At 44.8% G+C, this 27,032-nt stretch overlaps 1 protein-coding gene across 1 annotated transcript in view; it reads right to left on the bottom strand.

The window, feature by feature from the left end:
* LOC126481861 (peptidoglycan-recognition protein SA-like) overlaps positions 1-27,032 on the bottom strand; it is a 206,530-nt gene that overhangs the window by 21,920 nt on the left and 157,578 nt on the right. The window contains exon 2 of the mRNA XM_050105820.1: positions 2,986-3,150. Coding sequence (XP_049961777.1) covers positions 2,986-3,150 — 165 coding nt within the window. The remainder of the gene's footprint in view (positions 1-2,985; positions 3,151-27,032) is intronic.

Below are 27,032 nucleotides of genomic sequence, written 5' to 3'. Positions count from 1 at the left end.
GGAGATCTGAACGCAAAACACCCAGAATGGAATTCACGCATACGAAATCCCAACGGCAAAAAACTGTACGAACATTCACTAGACAGAAACTACACTATACTAGCGCCTACTGAACCGACGCACATTCCCTACCAGAGGCGACACAGGCCAGACGTGATAGACATGGCCCTCATCAAGGGCATTACATCGACACTTAACGTTGCCGTTGAAAACGATCTGCCCTCAAACCACCAACCTGTAATACTATACATTGAGGAAACACTGCGGCACACGGAACAACGCAAGATGTTGGACTACGGGCGTGCGAATTGGACATTGTTCAAGCAAACGCTCGATAGCCACATCCCACCCATACACGAAATTAATGAAACAGCACAAATTGACGAGGCAGTAGAAACCCTCACTAACGCCGTCCAGGACGCAATGGCAGGCACCATACCTGATCGCACCTTACAACAACACAGTGCGGCCCTGCCCCAGGAAATCTTGGGCCTAATCTCAATGAGGAATCGCCTCAGGAGACAATGGCAGCGCACCAGGCGTCAGTACTTCAAACGACACATTAACAGGCTACAGGGCATCATACACGATAAAATACAAACACATAGAACACAACAGTGGAACCAAAAACTCGAAGGGCTGGACACTGCACGACCTGGCGTGTGGCAACTGGCCCGACACATCACCAGGGAGAAAATATACACCCCAACGCTTCAAGGGCCTGACGGACCTGCATACTCAGCGGAAGAGAAAGCAGAACTAATGGCCCGCACACTCGCAGCGTCATTCACACCGAACCTGGTACTATCAGATCCAGTGTTCACACTTGCTACTGACCAAGAGGTTACACGCATTCTAGCCCAACCATCGCGCGACGACATTCGACATGCTAGCACAGCCGAAGTCTCCTGGGCTATAATGCATTCCGCTGCTAGAAAAGCCCCTGGTCATGATGGCATTCAAAACCGTGTCCTCCAGGAGTTCACGGCTAAAGCAACTGAGTACCTAACACACATAACGAATGCCATACTAAAACACCAACACTTCCCCGCCTTTTGGAAGAAGGCCAAGGTCCTTATGTTCAGGAAGCCGGGGAAAGACCACAGCCTCCCACAAAATTACCGACCCATCAGCCTTCTGAGCTCGCTCAGTAAGATTGTTGAGAAGGTGATTCTCAAACGCATCACTAGGCACTGCATAACAAATGACATCCTGAGACCGGAGCAATTCGGCTTCAGGAATCACCACTCCACAACACAACAACTCTTACGGGTCGTTGAACATATAACACATGGCTTCAACATAAACAAAGCTACAGGGGAGGTGTTCCTGGACATCGAAAAGGCTTTCGACAGTCTATGGCACAACGGCCTCATTCGCAAACTCAGCGACGCGGGATTCCCCGACGGGCTGGTGCGTCTAATACATTCATACCTCACAGACAGGAGTTTCAACATTGACGTGCAGGGAAAACAATCAACACGACACGGTATACACGCGGGAGTACCCCAGGGAAGCATCCTAGGGCCCCTACTGTTTAACTTCTACATAAACGATCTCCCAACCACACACAACACAACGATGGCAATCTACGCGGATGACACAGCCATCCTCGCGCAAGATTGGAAACCATCAAACATTACGTCACGGTTAAAGACTGCACTCAGAGTGGCTGAGCCTTGGTTGGAGAAATGGCGTGTTAGAGTAAACGTCGACAAGTGTGAAACCGTTCTGTTCACTAGAAGACCGAAGCAACTGCGCAAACACCGATACTGCAGACCAATAACTCTACATGCACGTCCAATACGTTTCCGCGAGAAAGTCAAATACCTCGGTGTCTGGCTGGACCGGCAATTACTCTGGGGGGACCACATACAACACATGACCAACCGAGCTAGCGCGAGGCTCAAACAGCTCTACCCTATTCTCAACAGGCGTAGCACACTGAACAGAAGGGTGTCGAGGTCCATGTACATGACACTTAATCGACCCCTGTCTGGGATACGTTGCGCCCACACGCCTGCGCCGTCTGCTGATCATACAAAACAAAGTACTCATAATTATAAGCAATGCTCCACGATACACACGCATCGCGGACCTTCACCGGGAATACCGACTTGAGACTCTCACGGAGGTAATCCACAAACTCACCACAAGACTACACAGAAACTCCAGACATTCGCAGAACCCGTTTATTCTGAATCTGGGGAACTACGACCACAACCATAGATGGAAACATAAAAGACCAAAAGACATACTTGCAAGGACCTAACATCTATGGCCAAGCACACGTAAACACAACGGTACAGGTGAGCCCCTGTTAATCAGACGCCATTACTGGATATCCAGCTGGAATACACTGCCGAATAACTGGCACCACGCAGGGAAGCCGTACCGTGCACTGCATGCAGACAAGCTCCACACATCCCCCACACAGTGAGATGATCTATGGCCGATCTCCCACTACTGTATAACGATCTTGACTGTTCCAGGGATGTAGCGGCTGCAGCAACTGGGATACATTGCCATCGCTTGCCACGGTAATGATGCATGATACCCATACTAACAAATCCAACCTTGCATGAACTATCGCAGCTAGTAAGCCACTACTGCTCTTACTACCCATCCCACTGTCGCAGAGGAATTTTTCCCATGGCACGAGCCTTGGCACTTTTTACCTCTGCTCTTCAAATCGCTACCTTCACTCGCGTTTCGTCCACTGTCTATCACCTGATGGACCGTGTTAATGCGTGGTCTTACCAAGACGCACGGATAACATCACAGCCCAGCATCCTGTGATCCACTTACTAGATAACTAACATGTTTACGGAGGTGACAGTAGAACTTTTGGTGTGGTCACCACGTTGGTGCGGGCATGGAGGGGCCCCATCTCTATTTAAAGATGATGCAAAAAGTACGATTCGACCGGAAAGTAAAATGGGGCCGGTATCGGTGTCCTTAGATAATATCAGTGTAGGTACTGACTTTGCGGACGTCTAGCAGGGCGGGTGTCCACGGCATTGCCGTCGCTGCGCCGGAGGATGACGACCAGGATGGCGATCGTGGCGGCCGCGGCGACGGCGCTCGCCACACACAGCAGCAGCCTCCAGTGGGACTCTCCGGGGCTGCCCAGCCACGGACACAGCGCGCCTGCAACACGAAAAAACAGCTGCTGCAGCCGTCTGCCCTGGACAGCGATAACACAACGGTGTACACCAGTCAGAGGCGTAGCACATGCACTAGCAGGAGGCCCGCAGCCACACCATACGTTTTTATTTCAGGAAAAATTAATCGTTGGCAGTTTTCAAGTGAAAATAATAGCACTGTTTAGGATTATGTGACCATCAAAACGCAGTATTTTTAAAGTAGAGGAGACCGGGGTTAGTTGGCACAAAGGGCTCGTTGGCAGACAGCTTCTATTTCCTGCCCCCATGGAGCTAGAGCACTGTCATAGTGCTAGTGTTAAAGCCCTGAATAAGGGCTTCAGCTAGTGTGGAGTGTTTGTAAAGGTACACCGTCCAGGTTCAAATGGTTCAAATGGCTCTGAGCACTATGGGACTCAACTGCTGAGGTCATTAGTCCCCTAGAACTTAGAACTAGTTAAACCTAACTAACCTAAGGACATCACAAACATCCATGCTCGAGGCAGGATTCGAACCTGCGACCGTAGCGGTCTTGCGGTTCCAGACTGCAGCGCCTTTAACCGCACGGCCACTTCGGCCGGCCACCGTCCAGGAAGGACCCCTATTTTATCGTTTTTTTCCGACATGCGAGTAAATTTTTTGATCGTATATATATGTTGTGGTGAACCTGTAGACCGAATTGAGGCACTGCTGTGACGGTTTTCGAAATACTGATTAACTGTGATTGCATGCAGGTATAATAATCTTTAGCTTTTGGTGTATGGGATTGAGTGGATCCATTTTGTTTTTAACATTCCATGGGACTAATTCATATAGTTACTAGTCGAGCAAAATACTACTGCATCTGGGTGTAAGGGAGCTTCGGTCTGCTTATGTCTTTAGCTGTGCAATGGATGCCCATCAGAATGTGCTCTGGTGTTCTAATGACCAGACAGCTTGCTCGTGAAGCTATTCAGACTATCAGTGTGTAAGAAAACTTTTGATTACCGTAATATCACCATGTGTTTCCGATAACAGCTGCAGGAGGCCAACTATAGTAATATCGAGGTTGGTGAGTACGTCTGGGATCAGTTGGCACAGCTACACCAACAGTTCACATCAAACAAGGTCAACAAGGAATGCCTCACACTCTCCACGGCCTCATAATCATTCTGAATACATTTAAATGACTTTGTTTTGGTGAAGTACCACGCCTGTTAGTGCTCTAGCGACGAAACTGATGGCAAAGAGACTCGATTGTCCGCCATAATAAAAAGGTAAAAAAAAAAAAAAATAACAGAGATGACCAGATGAAGATGATTCAGTATGGTACGGCCAATGTAAAAATGTGCTAAAATTGAGCCCAATAATTCAAATAAACGGACGCCCAACTTCTGCATTCGTTGTTCCATCTAAAAATGGAACTAATTCTATTTGAATAACTACAGATAACTACAACAACAAGAACAAGCTATTTTTCCTGAAGAGATCGTCGTTTGTTCAAACATTTCGGTTCATCCTGTTGTTCATAAATTTTAGTAATATTTATATCTGCTCACTTACTGTTTCTTAACGCGAATTTTCTGTTTTGACGAATATATTCTTCGAAAAGGAGATTTTCCTAAGTTTTGATAAAATACAATTATGAACTTCGAAAATTGCTGTGTTCTGCCCACCTATCCCTATCCGTATCATGTTATGCCAATTCACTCCGAGGGATATGTCCACTAACCATGCAACCAGGGCTACAAGCTTTTAGGGAAAGCGTTTTGAGGTTACCTAAATACGTATTTAGTTAAGGGATCCTCTTGGTTTTGTCGACATAAAGTTAAGCTGTTCGCCGCAAGTATTGCACAAAAAATAGAAGAAAATAAAAAATCAAAATCTATGCCAACTAAACCCGGCCTAGATCGATGACATAAAATTGTGTGTAAGTTCGAAATGCTGACATTCGAATTTTATGGCGAATTCGCGGAACTAATTATGTCCCAATGTGCGTTTGTGTACAATAAGTTACTGCGCCCTGACAGGGACGTACCGTCACAATTCATGGCGGGAATGTTTATACCAATACCGAAATCAGAAGGGAGTGTCAGCACCCATCAATTTCGACCGCTCACGATGCTCAGTACTGACTACAAAATCTTTGTGCGAATGTTGGCGGCAAGGTATAAGACTGTAATATCCAAGACACTTCCCCCAGACCAGGCATATCTAGAGGTCAGGAGGAACATCCACTCTATCCTAGGTGAATATCGTGACATCATAGCCTTGGTGGAAACATGCCGCATGCGCGTGGCATTCATATTATTGGACTTTGATCGCGCCTTTGACAGGATCAACCGTGATTTCCTTCACACCGGGCGACACCTGGCGGTACCTCAAGATTTCATTACCGTCCTTATGCGCCTCCTTTCGCAGCTCCCCTTCGACGGTGCGAGTCAATGGGAGGCAGGAAGGCATGATTCCTGTTTACAGCTCAGTTAGGCAAGAATGTCCATTGTCGGTGGTGCTGTTTGCAATAGCGCTCGAAACACTGGTGTAGACGGAGTCTTACAGGCGTCTTGCTCCGTGCGAGTTCCTTCGTTGAGCATATGCAGATGACCTGGTTATACTCGTCTGAACGGAGAACGAAATACGTCAGGTGGTTGCCCTTCTTACTACATAGTAGCAGGGTCAACACGAATATGCCCACGATTATGCACATCGGAGCGTGCGTGGACGCTCTGCGAAGTCCGTTTACGATGGTGGACACGACGCGATGCTTAGGGCTTTTCGTCACCCGATCGCTACGGCAATCAGCGGCGGCGAGTTACCGGCGACTGCTCCAGCACGTCCGACTGCACATCGCAACAATTCGCTCCGAACCCACGTCTAGCTCCAAACAATGGAATATACTAATGTTCATTTTGCCTCAGGACTGCCACAACTGTCACAGGTAATGCCAGTACCAAATGGTATAGCTGATAGCTTAATGGCGGCCTTTGGACATTGTGTCAACTAAGGGTTTCCGTTTAAGGTCAAATACGAGACTTTAACTTTTCCACACCATTCTGGAGGACCCTATTTCACGAATGTGGGGAACAAAGCTCTCGCTCTATTCCTCCGAGCGATGGTACGGATCTGGAACCTACGGCAACACGCCATGGCGTCGGCGATCCTGGACGTTCTTCTTCCCCCGTCCTTAGAACTGCCAGTGGCGGTGGGCATTATATCGCCTTCCTTGTCCCAATTCGCGCGATTCTTTGTTGATTTTAGTTATATTCCGTTACAAATACCTTCCACAAGGATCCCCACCATCCATAAGACACATCGCTACTTGAGGCATCATCAAGCTAATACTGTTGTCGAACTTAAATACCCAACGTGCGATTGGAGACTGATTTGGCGATCTGTGCTTACGCTTCTGCTCACCATGGCGGCGAGACATCTTGGTATACTTCTTTCAACGGCAAGACAGTCATACGCCGATGGTTGTACGCCACGCTCGATTCTCCACTCCGTCTTATACGTGGAATGCTGGAAACCTACGAACATTGTCTGCGGTGCTGTGAGACGAAGGACATTTGGCGGCTGACGCAACGCATCATGGCACTCCTCCAACGCACCGACGACTCCGCGTCGATGACGAATGCTTTATTCTTCCCGGACGCGCTCTTCTACCCCTAACAGAAAATGTCGGCAATCGGCTGGACTGCAGTACACGCGTCGCACTAAGTGCTCTCGCGGACTGTGATATCGGGCGTGAGTTATTGGCCCTATGTACTAGAACAACATGAGATCATCCGACATCACTCGAAATACAAAACTTACCTTGCGAACTTTCTGGGCAGCATGTTTCATGAGCCCCGGAGCCCCGGGAGAGTGGGGAGTACCACGTCTGCGCAGTTTCACTGACTAGGATATTCCTCCCCCCCCCCCCCTACCGGAGTGACTTTCTTTTCTTTTTAGGATGTGGCTGGGGGCTTTTTCCAGGGCTCGCGTACTGATTCGTTTCTAAAGCGGACGATGAGTTGTTTCAGTTGTTATTCTACAAGAAAGAACTGTTGTTTTCCTTCCCATTGATAAAAACAGCTTAAATAAAGATACAATGTTTCCTCCCTCTCCCTCTCCCTTATCCTGTGAGGAGACGGGGACACCGTGGTTAGGTCACTGAGCACGACCCTTGCCCACTCAGTCTCCCGACCCATTACCTAAAATAAAATAAAAATGGGGTAGCGTCGTGAAAAAAAATGAAGTTGGTAGAGCACACTCCAGCGAAAGCTAAAGGTCCCGAGTTCGAGTCTCAGTATCTAGAAATGTAAATAAAACAAAAGAATGCATTAGAAATTGTGCTTTATTAAATAATATTTTATATATTACAAACTGTCACAGTCGTTTAATTTACATGTTTTATCGCAGTATTGTCTTCTGTAAATTATTACGAAACTGTGCTACAATATTTTCGACAAAGACTATTTTCTTTACTATACTTTGTTAAAGCAATTGCATTATGAGATAAGACAGTTGTCCGACTGGTACTGATGTATGGGGCTGAAACATGTCACTGAGCTAGAAGATGTAGAGAAAATTATGACCTTGGCAAACAAGCTATTAAGAAAAATCTTTGGACCTGTGATAGAAAACGGAATTTTTAGAAGAAAGAAAAACACAGAGATCCACGCGCTGTTTAGTGAACTAGTCGTGATAGCTGAAATAAAGAGCGGAAGAATTAAATGTCCGGGACATCTACTGAGGTGAGAAAAAAGGACGCTGAAAGATGTGCTAGAAGGGAAGCCACAACAGACGAGACCACCTGGTACATAAAAACTGAGGTGGAGGAGACCCTGGAGACCCTGGAACGCCACGAGAGCATGTCCAGCGACACAGGCCAACGAAGGAAGTTAAAGAATGAGGCAATGATTTGCTGTCGGTTCGGACGAACAACTTGGTAAATAAGTGAGAATGTAGTGGAAACAAATTTCGCCTAAAACCGGTGTTAATATATCCTCGCACCAAGTTACGTAGGCCACGCAACGAAGGAATCGGACTAGCAGAATATGATTACTCTCAAAATCTGGCAGCTATTCATTTTAATTAATGTTAACGATAACGTAACTCACATATGGGTTCACACATAGTGTGCCTTTACAGTATGTTTGCCCGCCGCATTTCAACGCATTTATGTAAGATATCATGATTAATGAATTTAGATACACAATAAGTTCGTCCTCTCCCGCCGAAATTCGCAGTGTTAGGTTTCCACTTTTCAGTATTGAGCACAACTAAAAGCCTTTTCTAATCGGTGAATCGTGACTTTTTACTATTGTATCTCGCAACAACAAAAAAATTTCTATCCAGAGGTCTAAATTTTGCAAGTATGTAATACGAAGCGGCCGGCCGGTGTGGCCGATCGGTTCTAGGCGCTTCAGACTGGAACCGCACGACCATTTTGTAGTACGAAGCATTTTAATGCCACTGTTCCCATTTAGGGGAAACAATCGTAAGAACAAGCTGTTTACTCGATCAAATGCTCAAATGGCTCTGAACACTATGGGACTTAACTTCTGAGGTCATCAGTCCCCTAGAACTTAGAACTACTTAAAGCTAACTAACCTAAGGACATAACACACATCCATGCCCGAGGCAGGATTCGAAGATGAAGAACGCGAGAGCCGTCGTTTGTCAATACACGGGAACAGTTATAGGGATACAGGAGGGTAGTTTATTGAGGGTAACGATAACTTAGTATGTATGTTTCTGAAATAAAATGTCTTACAGCAATAGTCGCTTTATTTTACAGCCACATCTTATAAATATATATACCTCACCACGACAGGAGCGGTCTCTATTCGAATACAAGCTCCGCACATGCCGGCCTCGTCAGGACAGTAGAAGACAGGCACTAGTAGAAACCACGCCTTAGAAGAGAGCACTACTATAGCCGTTATTAGTGATTCACAAAATGTGTGACAAACTTGCATGAACATTGTATATAGTGAAGGACACTGACTGTTTGCATGTCGCCCATCGCTTTCGACAACTCGTTGTAAATCCAAAGTTAAATATTGTCGGTCTTCTTTATTGTAATAAAAACTATTAATGTGATTTGCTTGAATTATTGTATAGCTATCCTAGAAAGCAGCTTGCTTTTAGGCACCCTATAAGAGACGAGTGGGCAGGACCTCACAATAACGCTCTATGTGAGTTTTCCATTGATGGAAAACAGTGCTGGAAGTCTTGCTCTGTGAGCTCGTTGATGATGCGTACTGCTTTTTCTTTCACTGCTTTAACGGACTGCAATCTTATTCCTTCTAATACAGGTGTGACCTTGGGGAGTCGATAAGTCGCAAGGTGTTAAGTCAGTCGAATAAGGAGGGTAGCCTAACAATGAGATGCTGTACTTCGCTAGAAACCACTTAATAGACAAAGCCTTATGAGCCGGTGTGTTGTCTGGATGCAGAACCCATGACTAGTTCTTCCACAATTCGGGTCCTTCTTTTCCTTATTTTCTCACGGAGTTCAGCAAGAACCTCAAGGTACTAATGCTGACTGATAGTCTGACCTTCATAATCCCAATGAAGATACACAGTTCTATAAATATCGAAAAAAAAAAACACTCATCATCGCTTTGAATCCAAATTTGCTCATTAGAGCTTTTTTCGATTTTGTTGAAGTCGGGACTGTTCAGTGCATGGATTGGCGCTTAATTTCTGGAAGAAAGGAAGACGGGATTTAACACCGAAAACCTAAATCTGGATGGCCGGACGCGAATTTGAACCGTCGTCCTCTCGAATGCGAGTCCAGCGTGCTAACCACTGCGCCACCTCGCTCGGTTTAGTTTATGTATCATAAGTGAAAAACCAAGATTCGTCACAAATTATCATTTCTCCCAAAAAATTAAGATCATTTTCAAAGACATTCAAAGTGTGAGTGCAAACATTTTGAGATCTTCTTTTTTTTTCGATCGTGAGAATTTTTGGAAACAGTTTCGTACACACTTTTCTCATGTTAAATTGGTTATATAAAATTTGCCTTACGCATTCTTCGTCAATTCCTACAGTTTCAGCAATCGATAGAATACTCAACCGACGGTCGATCGAATCAGTTTACTTACTTTTACGATGTTTTCATCCGTTTTTGATGTTGAAGGACGTCCCAGGCGTGAATCATCTTCAACGTGTTCTCGGCAATCTTGAAACGCTTGAGCCACTCCGAAACTCGAGTACATGATAAACAAACTTCACCATATACTTCTTTTAGTAAAAGAAACGTTTCATTCGCAGTTTTTCGAAGTTTCATGCGAAACTTCACGACAGTTCGTTACTCTGTTGTTACACTTAGCATTTTTCATGTGAAACAAAATAACAGCTCTTACACAATCGAACGCCACGGCTACACTAATTTGTCTATAGACACAAGAGATGCCAAATTCGTATGAGAAGACTTCACAGTTCGAGGTCGTTCGTCTTGCCGTATGAGTTCTTAGCTGTGACAGCAACAGTCCCGTTATTTTATAGTCACACCTCGTATTCAAATTTCGTTTCCTGTTATGCCTTACACCACTTGAGGAGAACCGATTTTTAAACTTCCGTAAAACTATATATTTGAAGATGTACAGTTCGTTAAAATGAAATTACAATTAAATCAATACAATGAAATGAAAACCCTTAGCTGCATGCGGGCGGTGATATGCGTCAACGGGGACAGTTGAAAATGTGCGCCCTGACCAGGACTCGAACCCAGGTTCTCCTGTTTAGTTGGCAGACACTCTATCCATCTGAGCCACCGAAGACACAGAGGATAGTGCGACTGCAGAGACTTATCTCTGGCACGCCTCCCGTGAGACCCACATTCCCAAATTATTGTCTCCCACTATATTCGTAGTGCCCCTCCCCATTACACTCATTACTCGCGGTTTTACCGATTCCCGTTAGAGTTCGAGCAATGTTTGTGCATCCCCACAGAAGATGGTCAAATAGCCGGTGAGCCTCAACTATATGTATGAAGACATGTCTGAAAGAACAGATACCATCTTCACATATATAGTTAAGGTTCACCGGCCATTTGATCATCTTCTGTGCGGATGCACAAACATTGCCCTAACTCTAACGGGAATCGGTAAAGCCGCGAGTAATGAGTGTAATGGGGAGGGGCACTACGAATACAGTGGGTCATTAACAACAAATGTCATAAGTGAATGTATGTATTGCGAAGATTATGTGAATATCCCTAGATCCTTGAATAAATGTCTGCAAGGTGATCTTGGGTGGGCTGCAGTTATTATTCTGACTACACGCTTTTGTGCAATGAATGCTTTTTCTCTTAATGATGAATTACCCTAAAGTATATGTCCGCCTGCTTAGCTGGATGGTAATGTGCTCGCCTCCCATGCAAGCGGGCCTGGGCTCGATTCCCTGCTGGGTTGGAGATTTTCTCCGTTTGGAGACTGGGTGTTGTGTTGTCCTCATCATCATTTCATATTCCTCACCGGCGCGCAAGTCGCTCAGTGTGGGGTCATCTGAAATAAGACTTGCACCTGGCGGCACAACTTCCCCAGTTGGGGCCTCCCAGCAACGATGCCCCAAGCTCATTTCCATTTAGCCTAAAATATGATGCCATATGAAAGCAGTGAATTAAAATAGGCATAGTAGGCTGATATGTTTATCACCAAAATTTGCAATAACCCTAATAGCGTGAGTAGATGAACCTAATCGTTTCAGCAGATCATCAATGTGTTTATTCCTATGCAATTTCTCACCAATGCACACAACCAGACATTTTGAATATTCTGCCCTAGCAATAGACTTCCGTTCTAAGTATATATTTGTAATGGTGTTATTCCATTTACTGTACAGAATTGTACATAGGCCTACTGTGTTTTCTTAAAATTTAGTGAGAGTCAATTTGCAGAGAACCACTTAATAATTTTCTGAAAGATACTGTCAGCTGATTCTTGTTTGTTAACAAAAAGAACTAGCTTTGCATCTTCATAGAGTGGCAAGTCTTTAATGCATATTAACAACAATAAGGGATCCAAGACTGAACCCTGTGGGACATTTCTTGATACCTCACCAGTTAGAGGACTCTGCTGATTTTTGCAGACTATCTGTACTGTTAATTTCAACCTTCTGCATTCTTCCAGTTAAATATGAATGCTCTGTCTCACTGATACCACAATACTTAAACTCACCTAGAAGAGTTTCATGATTCATACAGCCAAAAGCTTTTAAGAGATCACAAAACGTTCAGTGCTGTTCAGTTATTCAGACCATTTAATATTTGATCAGTGAAAGCATATATAGCGTTTTCTGTTGAAAACCCTTTCTGAAACCAAATTGACGTTTTGTTAGTACATCTTTTTTATAAATATATGATGCTACTCTTGAATACATTACTTTCTTAAGAATTTTGGATAAAGCTATCATAAGTGAGATTGTCAGTAGTTGTTAACATCAGACCTATCCCCGTTTTTATGCAGTGGTTTAACGAAAGTGTATTTCAATCTATATGGAAAAATGCCCTGTATAAGTGAGCTACTACATATGTGGCTGAGGATCCTACTTATCTGTTGGGAACAAGCTTTTAGTACTCTGTTGGAAATGCCATCAATTCCATGCGAGCTTTCACTTTAGAGTGAGTTTATTATTTCCTAATTTCAATAGGAAAGGTTGGTTGAATTTCAATTTTATCAAATTGCCTAGGTATTGCCTCGCTGATATACTGGCTTGCATTTTCTAATGAATAGCTGGATCCTATTTTCTATATGACACTTACAAAATGATTATTAAAATGTTTTCTACTTCCGCCTTTTTATTAACAAATTTTTCATTGAGTTTGATAGACATACAGTCTTCCTGTGCTCTCGGTTGCCGTATTTCATTTTCAACGATATTCCAAATTGTTTTAATTTTATTATCAGAGGTGCTAATCTCAGACATAATGCATATACGAGGGCAGTTCAATAAGTAATGCAACACATTTTTTTCTTTGGCCAATTTTGGTTGAAAAAGCCGGAAATTTCTTGTGGAATATTTTCAAACATTCCCGCTTCGTCTCGTATAGTTTCATTGACTTCCGACAGGTGGCAGTGCTGTATGGAGCTGTTAAAATGGCGTCTGTAACGGATGTGCGTTGCAAACAACGGGCAGTGATCGAGTTTCTTTTGGCGGAAAACCAGCGCATCTCAGATATTCATAGGCGCTTGCAGAACGTCTACGGTGATCTGGCAGTGGACAAAAGCACGGTGAGTCGTTGGGCAAAGCGTGTGTCATCATCGCCGCAAAGTCAAGCAAGACTGTCTGATCTCCCGCGTGCGGGCCGGCCGTGCACAGCTGTGACTCCTGCAATGGCGGAGCGTGCGAACACACTCGTTCGAGATGATCGACGGATCACCATCAAACAACTCAGTCCTCAACTTGGCATCTCTGTTGGTAGTGCTGTCACAATTGTTCACCAGTTGGGATATTCAAAGGTTTGTTCCCGCTGGGTCCCTCGTTGTCTAACCGAACACCATAAAGAGCAAAGGAGAACCATCTGTGCGGAATTGCTTGCTCGTCATGTGGCTGAGGGTGACAATTTCTTGTCAAAGATTGTTACAGGCGATGAAACATGGGTTCATCATTTCGAACCTGAAACAAAACGGCAATCAATGGAGTGGCGCCACACCCACTCCCCTACCAAGAAAAAGTTTAAAGACATACCCTCAGCCAGTAAAGTCATGGTTACAGTCTTCTGGGACGCTGAAGGGGTTATTCTGTTCGATGTCCTTCCCCATGGTCAAACGATCAACTCTGAAGTGTATTGTGCTACTCTTCAGAAATTGAAGAAACGACTTCAGCGTGTTCGTAGGCACAAAAATCTGAACGAACTTCTCCTTCTTCATGACAACGCAAGACCTCACACAAGTCTTCGCACCCGAGAGGAGCTCACAAAACTTCGGTGGACTGTTCTTCCTCATGCACCCTACAGCCCCAATCTCGCACCGTCGGATTTCCATATGTTTGGCCCAATGAAGGACGCAATCCGTGGGAGGCACTACGCGGATGATAAAGAAGTTATTGATGCAGTACGACATTGGCTCCGACATCGACCAGTGGAATGGTACCGTGCAGGCATACAGGCCCTCATTTCAAGGTGGCGTAAGGCCGTAGCATTGAATGGAGATTACGTTGAAAAATAGTGTTGTGTAGCTAAAAGATTGGGGAATAACCTGGTGTATTTCAATGCTGCATAAAACAACCCCTGTTTCAGAAAAAAAATGTGTTGCATTACTTATTGAACTGCCCTCGTACTTCTGGAATTTTTAATAACTTTTCATAATATAGTGCAGTAGTTTTTACAATGTTTCACTGTTTCTGGATCATTACTCCTTCTAGTTATAAGATACATTTCCCTTTTCTTTTTACAAGATATTTTTATCCCTTTAGTAAGCCATGCTTTTTTAGGTGGTTTCTTACAGTAGTATTTCACTGTTTAGGGAAACTGTTTTCAAGTACACTCACAAGGCTATCATGAATTAGTTTGAATTTTAAATTAGCATCAGGTTCCCTGTACACCTCAATACATTCTAACTGTTGCAATTTTTCCCTAAAATTTGCAATTGTTAAATTGTTGATTGAATGCACTATTCTGAAGGACTGTTTTGCACTGCTGTATGGAACTATGTCATATACTGTCACTGGCTCTGCATCATGATCAGACAGACCATTCTTAACAGTAAAAGTTTTTATCTGATTAAATTTATCTTGGTCCATAAAAAATTATTCTATCAGTGTGCTGCTTCCCTGTACCACTCGAGCAGGAAAATCAATAACTGACGTCAAATTGAAAGAATAAAGCAATACTTCAGGGTCAAGCTTTCTATCGGGCTCCTTCAGAAAATTTACATTGAAATCCCCATAAACAATAATTTTCTTCCCTCTGTCTGACAGATAGCACAACTAAGAATCCAAGTTTTCCAAAAATAGCTGAAACTTTCCCTACGAAGACCTAACAGTACCATTATTTGGGTTAAACTCACATGCACATGCTACTATACGTTGCTCTACACAAAATTTTTTAGGTTCTAAATTTTTCACACCATGATCCATTTAAACATATATGGTAATTCCTCCTCTCTCCGTAGTGTCCCTACTGACATGTGCTGAAAGCTTATATCCACCTATATTTACCTTTTCCATATTTGTGACTATACGAAGTTCAGACGGGCATAGTACATATATTCAACATTCAGTTTCTAAACCTTCTAGCTAAACAAGACGCTCATCTACTTTGTTTTTTAATTCCCCGATACTCTCATGCAATATAGTAACATTATTTTTCACTGTGCTTATATGTGAATCTTGTGACATCCTAATATTATTTTTCACAGTACTTTTCTCAGAATCTTGTGATATTGTAACATCTGCAGTAACTACCTGTCTGAGCTTCTCATTAAGCTTAACTTCATTCAATTTGGAATCACTGAACACTAATCTTAGCCTCCATGAACAAGAACTAAACCTATGCCTGACAAAGTAGCCGCCCGAAGCAGCTGATCTAGCTCCGTATTGGCCATCCTGGCAGAGCTGTTGAACTGACTGAGAAATAAGTCTCGTACTGAAGTGTTCTCACTGAGTTCGCTATCTGTTCTATATTTGTACAGCGTATCTCAAGTGGCGCAGTCGAAAGGCTATTAGAGGTTTTATCATTATTAAAAGAAATTCTTTGCGAGCGTCGAAATATTGGAGCGTATCTTACATTTCCATCGCTTTATCGATGTGCCGAGACCCACTCGTAAAACATTTAATGACCCTAATAACTTTTCCCAGTAACAGAACGCTGTCGTCCAAGTCTGACTAGTAAGTATGCGCCTATCTGATACTATTAGTAATTACTCACGCTTAGGTGCGTTAAAATGTGTGAACTCTGCCGATAAACAGATCGTATGTAACGTGTTTATCGAGCGACGCGTTCTGCTGTTAAAGACACGCATTTACGTCACGACTCCCTTCCCTGGTTAAGAAAAATTTTAAGTCATACACTACTGGCCATTAAAATTGCTACACCAAGAAGAAACGCAGATGATAAACGGGTATTCACTGGACAAATATATTATACTAGAACTGACATGTGAGTACATTTTCACGCAATTTGGGTGCATAGATCCTGAGAAATCAGTACCCAGAACAACCACCTCTGGCCGTAATAACGGCCTTCATACGCCTGGGCATTGAGTCAAACAGAGCTTGGATGGCGTGTACAGGTACAGCTGCCCATGCAGCTTCAACACGATACCACAGTTCATCAAGAGTAGTGACTGGCCTATTGTGACGAGCCAGTTGCTCGGCCACCATTGACGAGACGTTTTCAATCGGTGAGACATCTGGAGAATGTGCTGGCCAGGGCAGCAGTCAAACATTTTTTGTATCCGGAAAGGCCCGTACATGACTTGCAACATACGGCCGTGCATTATCCTGCTGAAATGCAGGTTTTCGCAGGGATCGAATGAAGGATAGAGCCACGTGTCGTAACACATCTGAAATGTAACGTCCACTCTTCAAAGTGCCGTCAATGCGAACAAGAGGTGACCGAGACGAGTAACCAATGGCGCCCCATACCATCACGCCTAGTGATACGCCAGTATGGCGATGACGAATACACGCTTCCAATGTGTGTTCACCGCGATGTCGCCAAACACGGATGCGACCATCAAGCTGCTGTAAACAGAACCTGGATTCATCCGAAAAAATGACGTTTTGCCATTCGTGCACCCAGGTTCGTCGATGAGTACACCATCGCAGGCGCTCCTGTCTGTGGTGCAGCGTCAAGGGTAACCGCAGCCATGGTCTCCGTGCTGATAGTCCATGCTGCTACAAACGTCGTCGAACTGTTCGTGCAGATGGTTGGTGTCTTGCAAACGTCCCCATCTGTTGTCTCAGGGATAGAGACGTGGCTGCTCGATCCGTTACAGCCATGCGGATAAGATGCCTGTCATCTCGACTGCTAGTGATACGAGGCTGTTGGGATCCAGCACGGCGTTCCGTATTACCCCCCTGAACCCACCGATTCCATATTCTGCTAACAGTCATTGGATCTCGACCAACACGAGCAGCAATGTCGCGATACGATAAACCGCAATCGCGGTACGCTACAATCCGATCTTTATGAAAGTCGGAAACGTGATGGTACGCATTTCTCCTCCTTACACGAGGCATCACAACAACGTTTCACCAGGTTCAATTGGCTCTGAGCACTATGGGACTTAACATCTTAGGTCATCAGTCCCCTAGAACTTAGAACCACTTAAACCTAACTAACCTAAGGACATCACACACATCCATGCCCGAGGCAGGATTCGAACCTGTGACCGTAGCAGTCGCGCGGTTCCTGTCTGAGCGCTTAGAACCGCGAGACCACCGCGGCCGGCGTTTCACCAGGCAACGCCGGTCAACTGCTGTTTGTGTATGAGAAATCGGTTGGAAACTTTCCGCGTGTCAGCACGCATATCACAGCATCTAGTTCCTGTCGGTTCAATTTCTCGTCTGTAGCACGCCATCTTCGTGGTGTATCAATTTTAATGGCCAGTAGTGTATATCGAAACACAAGTGAAAGAATGTCCAACTCCACAGTAGCAGGAATATTAATCTTTGTGCTCGGTTGTGAATTCCAGGATAGTGTGTCCTCAGGTTGTCTGAAAATTTCTCAATTGTCGATTGACAGCTCATTAATTTAAAGAGACAAGGGGTGGTTCGTTCTTAAAGACGAGAGGGGTCCAACTCCACCTGAAATTTTGTAACATAATGTTATTCGGTGTATTTTTTCAGTATTATATCGAACAGTTTGAGTATGACATGATTTTAGCGTAGCACGAGTGACAGGGACCATAGGCAATCAGACGCAGTTTCCGTTGCTGCGTTGCAGAGCGCTGCCGCCAGCTATCCCTCGCCCTTTCCCTCAGCGTATAGTTCGCATCGACGAACCTGTTTTCCTTTCCGCCCGTTTTGCACGAGCGACTTGGTCAAAATCGACTACTCTAAGCACGTTCGCCTTTGTGCCTGCGAGTAAATTAGCAGCCGACCACGATACGAAGGTGTCTATGACCCCAATGACCTATAAATTGTGCCGAGAATGGAGTTCTAAATTTCCGAGTACGCTGCACACTGCGCATACTCAGAAACTAGGGGGGGAGGGGGGGGCGGGGGGCTATGGTGGCACACCTCTCATATCGAAAGTCGACCTATTTTGGCCAAGGTCATTCCTATTGTGGATTTTATGTTGTCCTGTCTTCTTAATCTTTAGTGTGCTGTTTGCTTGTTTTCGTGACACATTGAAAAGCTACACAATGTCCTGGTATTTTTTCCTATTTGTGTTCACCTACAACAAATACAAAATATCTGAAAGCAAAAACATATTTACGTTTTACAGAGAAAATTCTACACTGATCATAAATCAAAACGTAAAGAGATAAACGCGTTTAATGAAAATTAATTCAACAGTTAAAATGTCGGAGTTATTTGACGAGAAAAATAATTTACAGTGTTATTTGGCACTTTGCAAGAAAACAAAATGTACAAAGGATAAAGAAAAAGGCGCTATTTACTGCGTTCTAGATATTGTTTCACGTGTTTACAAGTATATATTTTTTCGAGCAAATACTTATATATGTTCAAAATGTTTGGATGACATTTTTTCCTGTTCCTCAGGAGTTTACAGAATGTACCACACGCCCTCTGACAACAACGTCCGCTATGAAATCTGCTTTGGTCATTAATAAATTTTGTTATCATTGCTTGTTCCGACATTTTGCTACCACATTTCGATTTTTTCGTAAGAAGGGTAGTCCCTCATAACGTCACTTTGGCTGTACAGATACAAACTGCATGTAGTGCACATCAGACAGCTCTCACAACACAATCAATTATTTTGGCACTGACGTGTAAACGAAAATGACCACTCGAAACAGAAGAGACTTAGTCTAGGAATAATACACCAGGAGCGCTGCAGTAGACTCACTTGTGCCGATTAGTTAGTTGGGAGAAGGGCGTCGATCGTGTAAAAGGGCTGTTCTCCAACCAACGCCGTTGGGCCAGCGTCAGGTGGTCCGGAAGGTGTCATACGAATGATGGATCGCAGCGATCCGCCGCGTGGGCAACCGATCGCTAGCACGAGTGTGAGCAAATCGCTGGTCGCTTGGAAACCCCAGGCAATCTGATGGATATCATGCGATTTGTGCGTGCAGCATGGCTTTCTGGCTGTTTGGCAGTGGTCTGTGGCAATACGGCAGCGACTCCTTTATCTATTTATTAAGCGTGGTTGTGCAGTTCCGCTTTGTTTCGCTTTACCACGTTAAGTAAGAAATTTATGTCAGAATTTATCTTGGGACCAAAACTACTCTGACAAGTGAAGTGGAAGCCGGAGTAATACAATATACGAATGACACACGTTGTTATTTTTGTTGTTGTCGTCTTCAGTCTGGAGACTAATTTGATGCGGTTCTCCATGCTATTCTCACCTGTGCGGGCCTCTTCATCTGCGAATAACTACTGCAAACTACATCCTTGGTCACACACTACCAATTTTACCCCCTAATTTTCCTCCAGTGCTAAATTGGTGATACCTTGGTGTCTCAGAACATGTCCTACCAACCGATCCCTTCTTTTGGTCAAGTTGTGCCACAAATTTCTTGTCTCTCCAAATCTGTTCAGTACTTCCTCATTACTTATGTGATCTACCCATCTAAACTTCAACATTCTTGTGTAACACCACATTTCGGAAGCTTGTATCTCTTCTTGTCTAAACTGTTTATCGTCCTTGTTTCGCTTCAATGCATGGATACACTCCAGACAAATACTTTCAGAAAGGGCTTCCTAACATTTAAATCTGTATTCGATGTTAACAAATTTCTATTCTTCGTTATTGCATTTCTTACCTTTCCCAGTCTACATTTTATATCGTCTCAGTTTCGGCAATCATCAGTTACTTTGCTGCCCAAATAGCAAAACTCATCTGCTGCTTTAAGTGTCTTGTTTCCTAATCTAATTCCCTTAGTATTACCTGGTTTAATTCGACTACTTTCGGTTATCCTCCTTTTCCTTTTATTGTTTCAAGACATTGTCCATTCCGCTGAACTGCTCTTCCAAGTCCTTTGCTGTCTCTGACAGAATTACAATGTCATCAGCAAACCTCAAAGTTTTTATTTGTTCTCCCTTAACTTTAATTCCTTTACCATTTTTTTCTTTTATTTCCTTTACTGTTTGTTCATTATACAGATTGAATAACATTGGCGACAGGCTACAACCCTGTCTCACTCCCTTCTCATCCAAATGCGCCTCGTCTCTTATAATTGCCGTCTGGTTCCTGTACAAGTTGTAAATATCCTTCCGCTCTCTGTACTTCACCCCTGATACCTTGAGCGTTACAATGAGAGCATTGTCCAAAGCTTTCTCTGAGTCAACAAATGCTACAAACATAGGTTTACCTTTCGTTAACCCATCTTTTAACATAAGTCATAGGGTCAGTATTGCCTCACGTGTTCCTGCATTGCTCTGGAATCCAAACTGATCTTCCCCGACGTCATCTTCTACCAGTTTTTCCATTCTTCTGCAAATAATTCGTGTAAATATTTTACTGACACACTTCGGTAATTTTCGCTTCTGTCAGTAGCTGCTTTCTTTGGCATAGGAATTATTACATTCTTCCTTATGTCTGAGGGGAGTTCGCCTGCAACGTATATCCTATACACCAGATGGAAGAGCTTTGTCATAGCTGGCTCTCAGTGGTTCTGACGAAATGACGTCTACTCCAGGGGGCTTGTTTCGACTTAGATCCTTTAGAGCTCTGTCAAATTTTTCTCGTAGTTTCATATCTCCCATCTCATCTACACCTACGCTCACTTCCCTTTCTATAATATTGCTTGCAAGTTCATCTCACTTGTGTAGACCGTATATATACTAAGGAGTATATATACCTTTCGGCATGACCTTCTTTGGTTTGGACTGGTTTTCCATCTGAGCCCTTGATATTCATAAAGCTGCTTCCCTTTTCCCTAAATCCTCTTTAATTTTCATGTAGGCAGCATCTGTGTTTCCCGTAGTGAAATACGCAATCTACACTAATGTTAAGACGTCTCAATTTAAATGCTCAGGTCAAATATACGAGGTATGTCCACAAAGTAAATTCCGTTTGGTTATATAAAACAAACGTGTACTGATACAGAAAAAATATTTACTGTGCAAAAATCTACAACCGTTAAACTACTTTTCTACAAAGCTTCTGAAATTTTGTAGACACTTGTCATAGCGTGGCACAAGTTTTTGTATGCCTTCTTCACAGAAGGTTGACGCCTGTGTATTCAACCATGTGGTAACATGTTCTTTCAGCTCGTCATCATCGTTGAAGTGTTGACCACCAAGGACGGATTTTAGGTGTAAGAAGAGTTGAAAGTCGCTAGGAACGAGGTCCGGGCTGTACGGAGGATGACCAAACGCGTCCCAGTGAAATTCCCGTAAGAGTTGTTTGGTCACATTCGCCGTGTGAGGTCGGGCATTATCTTGGAAAAAAAACACCACCTTTTGACAGTCATCCTCGGCGCTTGTTCCGTATTGCGCGACGGAATTTCTTAATGGTCTCGCAGTAACCATGTGCGTTGATTGTTTGGCCTCGTGGTAAGAAATCAATCAGCAAAATGCCTTTTCTGTTCCAAAAAATAGTGCACGTGACTTTTCGAGGTGTCAAGATTTGCTTAGGCTTAACCTTCGTTGCGGGTGAAGTGTGCCTCCATTCCATTGATTGCTGTTTTGTTTCAGGGGTGTCGTACGACACCCTAGTCCGACGGCAACATGCGGAAAACAGTCTCGGACTGGGGAATGGTTCAAATGGCTCTAAGCACTATGCGACTTAAATGCTGAGGTCATCAGTCCCCTAGATCATAGAACTACTTAAACCTAACTAACCTCAGGACATCACATACATCCATGCGCGAGGCAGGATTCGAACCTGCGACCGCAGCGGTCGCGCGGTTCCAGACTGTAGCGCCTAGAACCGCTCTGCCACCCCGGCCAGCACTGGAGAATACTGGAAAGAAAATGGGGCACGTCTTTCTGCAAATGAATGAGCCTGACATCTGTCTTAATCTTCCTGGACAACATGAAAACCCTAATCTGGATGGCTAGTTAGAGTTTTAGGCGATATGAAGCGCCATCCTCCCGAATACAGGTCCAGGATCTTAACCAACGTACTACATTGCTCGTTCCCAGTCATTACGCAGGGACTCCCTGTGTTTCTCAAGGGTGCTTTTCAGTGGTGCTTTCATTCCCAGTGAAGTGTGTTAACACATTGTTTGAGTCACTTATTATTACTATTATTATTTATTAACTCCTTTAACTCCTTATGTGGAGCATAGGGGTGCAACAAAGGATCGCCATCTTGTTCTGTCGTCTGCTAGTATCTTCATTTCTTCCCATCCTATTCCTTACTGATGGCCTTGTGCTTCAACTGACCGTCTCCATGTCATTTTGGGCCTGCCTCGTCTCCGTCGTCCTTGTGGGATCCAGTCAAGTGCTTCTCTCGCAATATGTCCATTTGGTCTTCTAAGAGGGCTTCAGTCACAAAGGGAGCAGGCTGAGCACAGGAAGAACGTAGATAAAGGAATTATTGGTATAACAGTTGTAAATTGTCGTAGCTGTGTTGGGAAAGTACCAGAGCTCCAAGCGCTAATAGAAAGCACTGATGCTCAAATCGTTATAGGCACTGAAAGCTGGCTAAAGCCGGACACAAGCTCAGCCGAAATTTTTGCGAAGGACCTAACGGTGTTCCGAAAGGATAGGCTAAACATGGTTGGCAGTGGCGTGTTTGTTGCTGTCAGAAGTAGTTTAACTTGTCACGAAATTGAAGTAGGTACTTACTGTGAGTTAGTATGGGCAGAGGTCATTGTTGGTGTGGTGTCACCGCCAGACACCACACTTGCTAGGTGGTAGCTTTAAATCGGCCGCGGTCCATTAGTACATGTCGGACCCGCATGTCGCCACTGTGTGATCGCAGACCGAGCGCCACCACAAGGCAGGTCTCGAGATACGGACGAACACTCGCCCCAGTTGTACGGACGACATTGCTAGCGACTACACTGATACACTGACGAAGCCTTTCTCTCATTTGCCGAGAGACAGTTAGAATAGCCTTCAGCTAAGTCAATGGCTACGACCTAGCAAGGCGCCATTAACCATTTTAAGATAGAGTCTCACTTGTATCATCAAGGAATGCTGTATACCAATGATGGATTAAAAGTTAAGTATTATAGCAGCTACGTACTTTTCTTGCTACCATTCATTACGTATCCTGTTTCAGACCCCTATCTAGCCTACGTGAGATTAACGCGTGCCTTTCGGCTACTTCAGTGTGGCGTAGCTGTCTTGTTACGCCACAAAAGTTGGCGACGAGTCAACGGAAAGGGTCTTGGTCTTTCTAATTGCTTACATTTACTTGTGTCATGGCTTCGCCAGATGTACTGTCCGAATTTTATCGCTTGCAGAATCAGCAGACGCAGGCGTTATTGGATGCCCTTGGACAGCTAGTCCAGGGTCAACGTGCACTGCAACACGATGCGGCCGCTGCCGCTTCATCGCTACCGCCGCCACAACATGCAGTTGCACCGCCGTTTCGCAAGTTTGACCCAACCCAAGAGACATGGACTGAGTGGTCACGCCAGTTTGGATTTCATCTCGCCGCCTACAGAATTCAAGGTAACGAGCGGCAGCCTCATTTATTGGCGTGTGTAGGGGTGCAAACATACCGTGTGATAGTGAAATTGTTTCCCCGACGCGACGTAGCAACTCTGTCCTACGAAGAAATTTTGTTGGCATTGGACGCCTATTTCAAAGAAACAGTCAATGTCGTTGCAAAAAGGTATACTTTCTTTCGTACAAAACGTACGGCCGGTCAAACTAATAGGGAGTGGGTTGCAACTTTGCAAGGCCTTACAAGGGATTGTGCTTTTGAGTGTGAATGTGGACTCCCTTATTCAGATACTATGGTACGTAATGCAATAGCACAGAACGTTTCTGATGTTCGCATACGGGAGCAGATTTTGAAACTAGTTAATCCCTCCCTTCAACAAGTGATAGACATATTGGATAGACAAGACACGCTTGACTTTGCTCAGGAATCATTTGCAACTCCGCCAGCCATGTGTAACATTAACCGGCCCGCCGGGCGCGCTGCACGGCCCGGTAAACTGCCCTCGCACACGTCCGCGCAGCTGCCGCCACGCTCTAAACCAGGTGTGCCGCGACAGCATACAAATGCAGTGAAATCATGCCCGCGGTGTGCTACTAGACGTTCGCGTGAAAATTGCCCGTCACGCCAAGCTATTTGCTTTTTCTGTAATAAGAAAGGTCATGTTCAAAGTGTTTGCCAGAAAAAGCTCAGATCAGACAATCACAACCATTCCAGGCCTTTTGCTTCGCGCCGGAATCGAACCAAGAATACTCAGGCTCGTGAACCTTCGCCCATGGACATTCATGTAGTTAATTCCACTTCGTCCAGTGCCACTGTCTCTAACAGTGACTGTGTTCGTCCCACAAAAAGTGTGCGTCGACGTCGCCGGAAATCACGTCAATTAGCAAGTGATGCTGTACCTGTATCAGTTCAAATTGCACGAGACAGTCGCTCTTGTCGTCAGCAGGACAATAAACTTTTTGTAGATTTGGACTTTAATGGCAAGGTCATACCATTCCAGCTCGATACCGGAGCTGCCGTTTCATTGCTCAATCACGACACGTACGAACAGCTGGGCAAACCTCCGTTGCGTGCCGCAACTGTTCGCCCACTACATATTCAGGACAGCAGATCCCTGTGTTAGGACCGTGCACTCTTCTTGCAACATACAAGGGACAAACAAAACTTGTGTCATTTTACGTTCTTCGTTCTTCTACTGCAGTGAACTTGTTTGGTTTAGATTTATTTCAATTGTTTAACATGTCTATTGTAAATCAGGTCCTATCAGTGAATCAGACTGTGCCTTCAGACAGTGTGTCTCGGCTATGTGAAGACTTTGCAGACATTTTTGCACCGGGCCTTGGTTGCGTTAAGAACTATGAAGCACATTTGGAACTGAAAGTAAACGCGCAACCGAAATTTTTCAGAGCGCGCAATGTTCCCCACGCATTGCGTGATGAGGCCGCAGGAACATTACACGATTTAGAATCACAAGGTGTGACTGAATGTGCGCAATGCCTCTTCCATTTCAGCTCCGCTTCATCGCTTACGCCGTACAGGTGTTCCGTTCGTCTGGACGACGGAATGCGAACGCGCCTTTCGCCAGTTGAAATCGGCGTTGCTTTCAAATACTTGCCTTACGCCATTCGATCCCCAGAAACCCCTTTTGTTGATGGTAGATGCATCGGATTTCGGGATCGGTGCTGTGCTAGCGCACAAAGATGGGTCGCATAATCGCCCTATTGCCTTTGCGTCCAAATTGCTCTCATCTGCGCAAATAAATTATTCCCAGATAGAGAAAGAAGCTTTGGCTCTCATATTTGGTGTTACTAAGTTTCATGATTTCTTGTATGGTCGTCACTTTACCATCATCACAGACGACAAACCTTTGACATCGCTTTTTCATCCGAACAAGCCTGTACCTCCGCGTACAGCGCAGAAATTCATTCGCTGGTCTATTTTCCTCTCGCAGTACCGCTACGATATCTTGTATCGGTCCACTGCTAAGCACGGAAACGCCGATGCCTTGTCCCGTTCGCCTGTTGCTGAGGATAGAGCATTCGATTCTTCTGAACTTGCTTGCATGTTCATTGATGCGGAAACCGATGAAGTGGTCGAATCGTTTCCGATTGATTTTCGTCGTGTAGCTACAGCCACAGCTGCTGACCCGGTCCTTGCTACCGTTTTGCGTTTTGTTGCTACGCAATGGCCCTTGTCAAAGTCACGGATCGAGGATCCGTTGGTTCGCCGATTTTTTGCTCACAAGGAGAGACTTTTTGTTCGACGTGGTGTTTTGTTGTTGCGTTCTGATAATGATCAATCCAGAGTCGTGGTCCCACGTTCGTTACAGTCCTCTGTCTTACGGCTTCTTCACCAAGGACATTGGGGTATAGTGCGAACGAAACAACTTGCTCGTCAGCACTGTCCTTGGTTCGGAATCGATGCTGCGATTACGAATATGTGTTCTTCTTGCATGGCGTGTGCCGAACAACAATCCGCGCCGCCGCGGAAAGTCTTTGTGTGGCCAACAGCCACTTCCCCTTGGCAACGCTTGCACATCGATTTTGCTGGGCCATTCTGGAATGCTCGATGGTTGGTTCTGGTAGATGCCTTCAGTAATTTTCCTTTTGTTGTCCGAATGTCTTCCACGACGTCCTCCGCCGCCATCCAAGCGTTGTCTGCTATCTTTTGCATTGAAGGTCTTCCACACACTATTGTTTCCGACAATGGCCCACAATTCATGTCCGCAGAATTTCAGTCATTCTGCCAGGCCAATGGTATTCAACATCTGACATCCGCGCCGTTTTCGCCTCAGTCAAACGGTGCCGCTGAACGTTTGGTCCGGACTTTCAAGTCGCAGATGTTGAAGTTGAAAGAGTCGCATTCTCGGGAGGACGCGTTGTTGCTCTTTTTGTCATCGTATCGCTCTCAGCCCCGAGATGGTCGCTCGCCGGCTGAGTTGCTCCACGGTCGTCCTCATCGAACCTTAATGTCTTTGCTGCACCCGCCGCATCAGGTTCCTGTGCAGCGGCAGACTCCTGCTTTTGCTCCAGGCGACGTTGTATTCTATCGCAACTACCGAGGTTCACGGCGTTGGCTCGCAGGGCGCATTCTTCGCTGCCTCGGCCGCGCGATGTATTTGGTTTTGGGGGCCTCTGGTGAGGTGCGTCGGCATCTCAATCAGCTGCGCCTCTGTCGTCGCACGGGTTCTGCCGCTCCCCGTCTGCTTTCAGCGAC

The sequence above is a fragment of the Schistocerca serialis genome, chromosome 5 (assembly GCF_023864345.2).
Source record: "Schistocerca serialis cubense isolate TAMUIC-IGC-003099 chromosome 5, iqSchSeri2.2, whole genome shotgun sequence".
In the NCBI taxonomy this organism is placed as follows: domain Eukaryota; kingdom Metazoa; phylum Arthropoda; class Insecta; order Orthoptera; family Acrididae; genus Schistocerca; species Schistocerca serialis.
The sequence above is the reverse complement of the archived record's forward strand: the minus strand, read 5'-3'. Positions and strand labels throughout refer to the sequence as shown.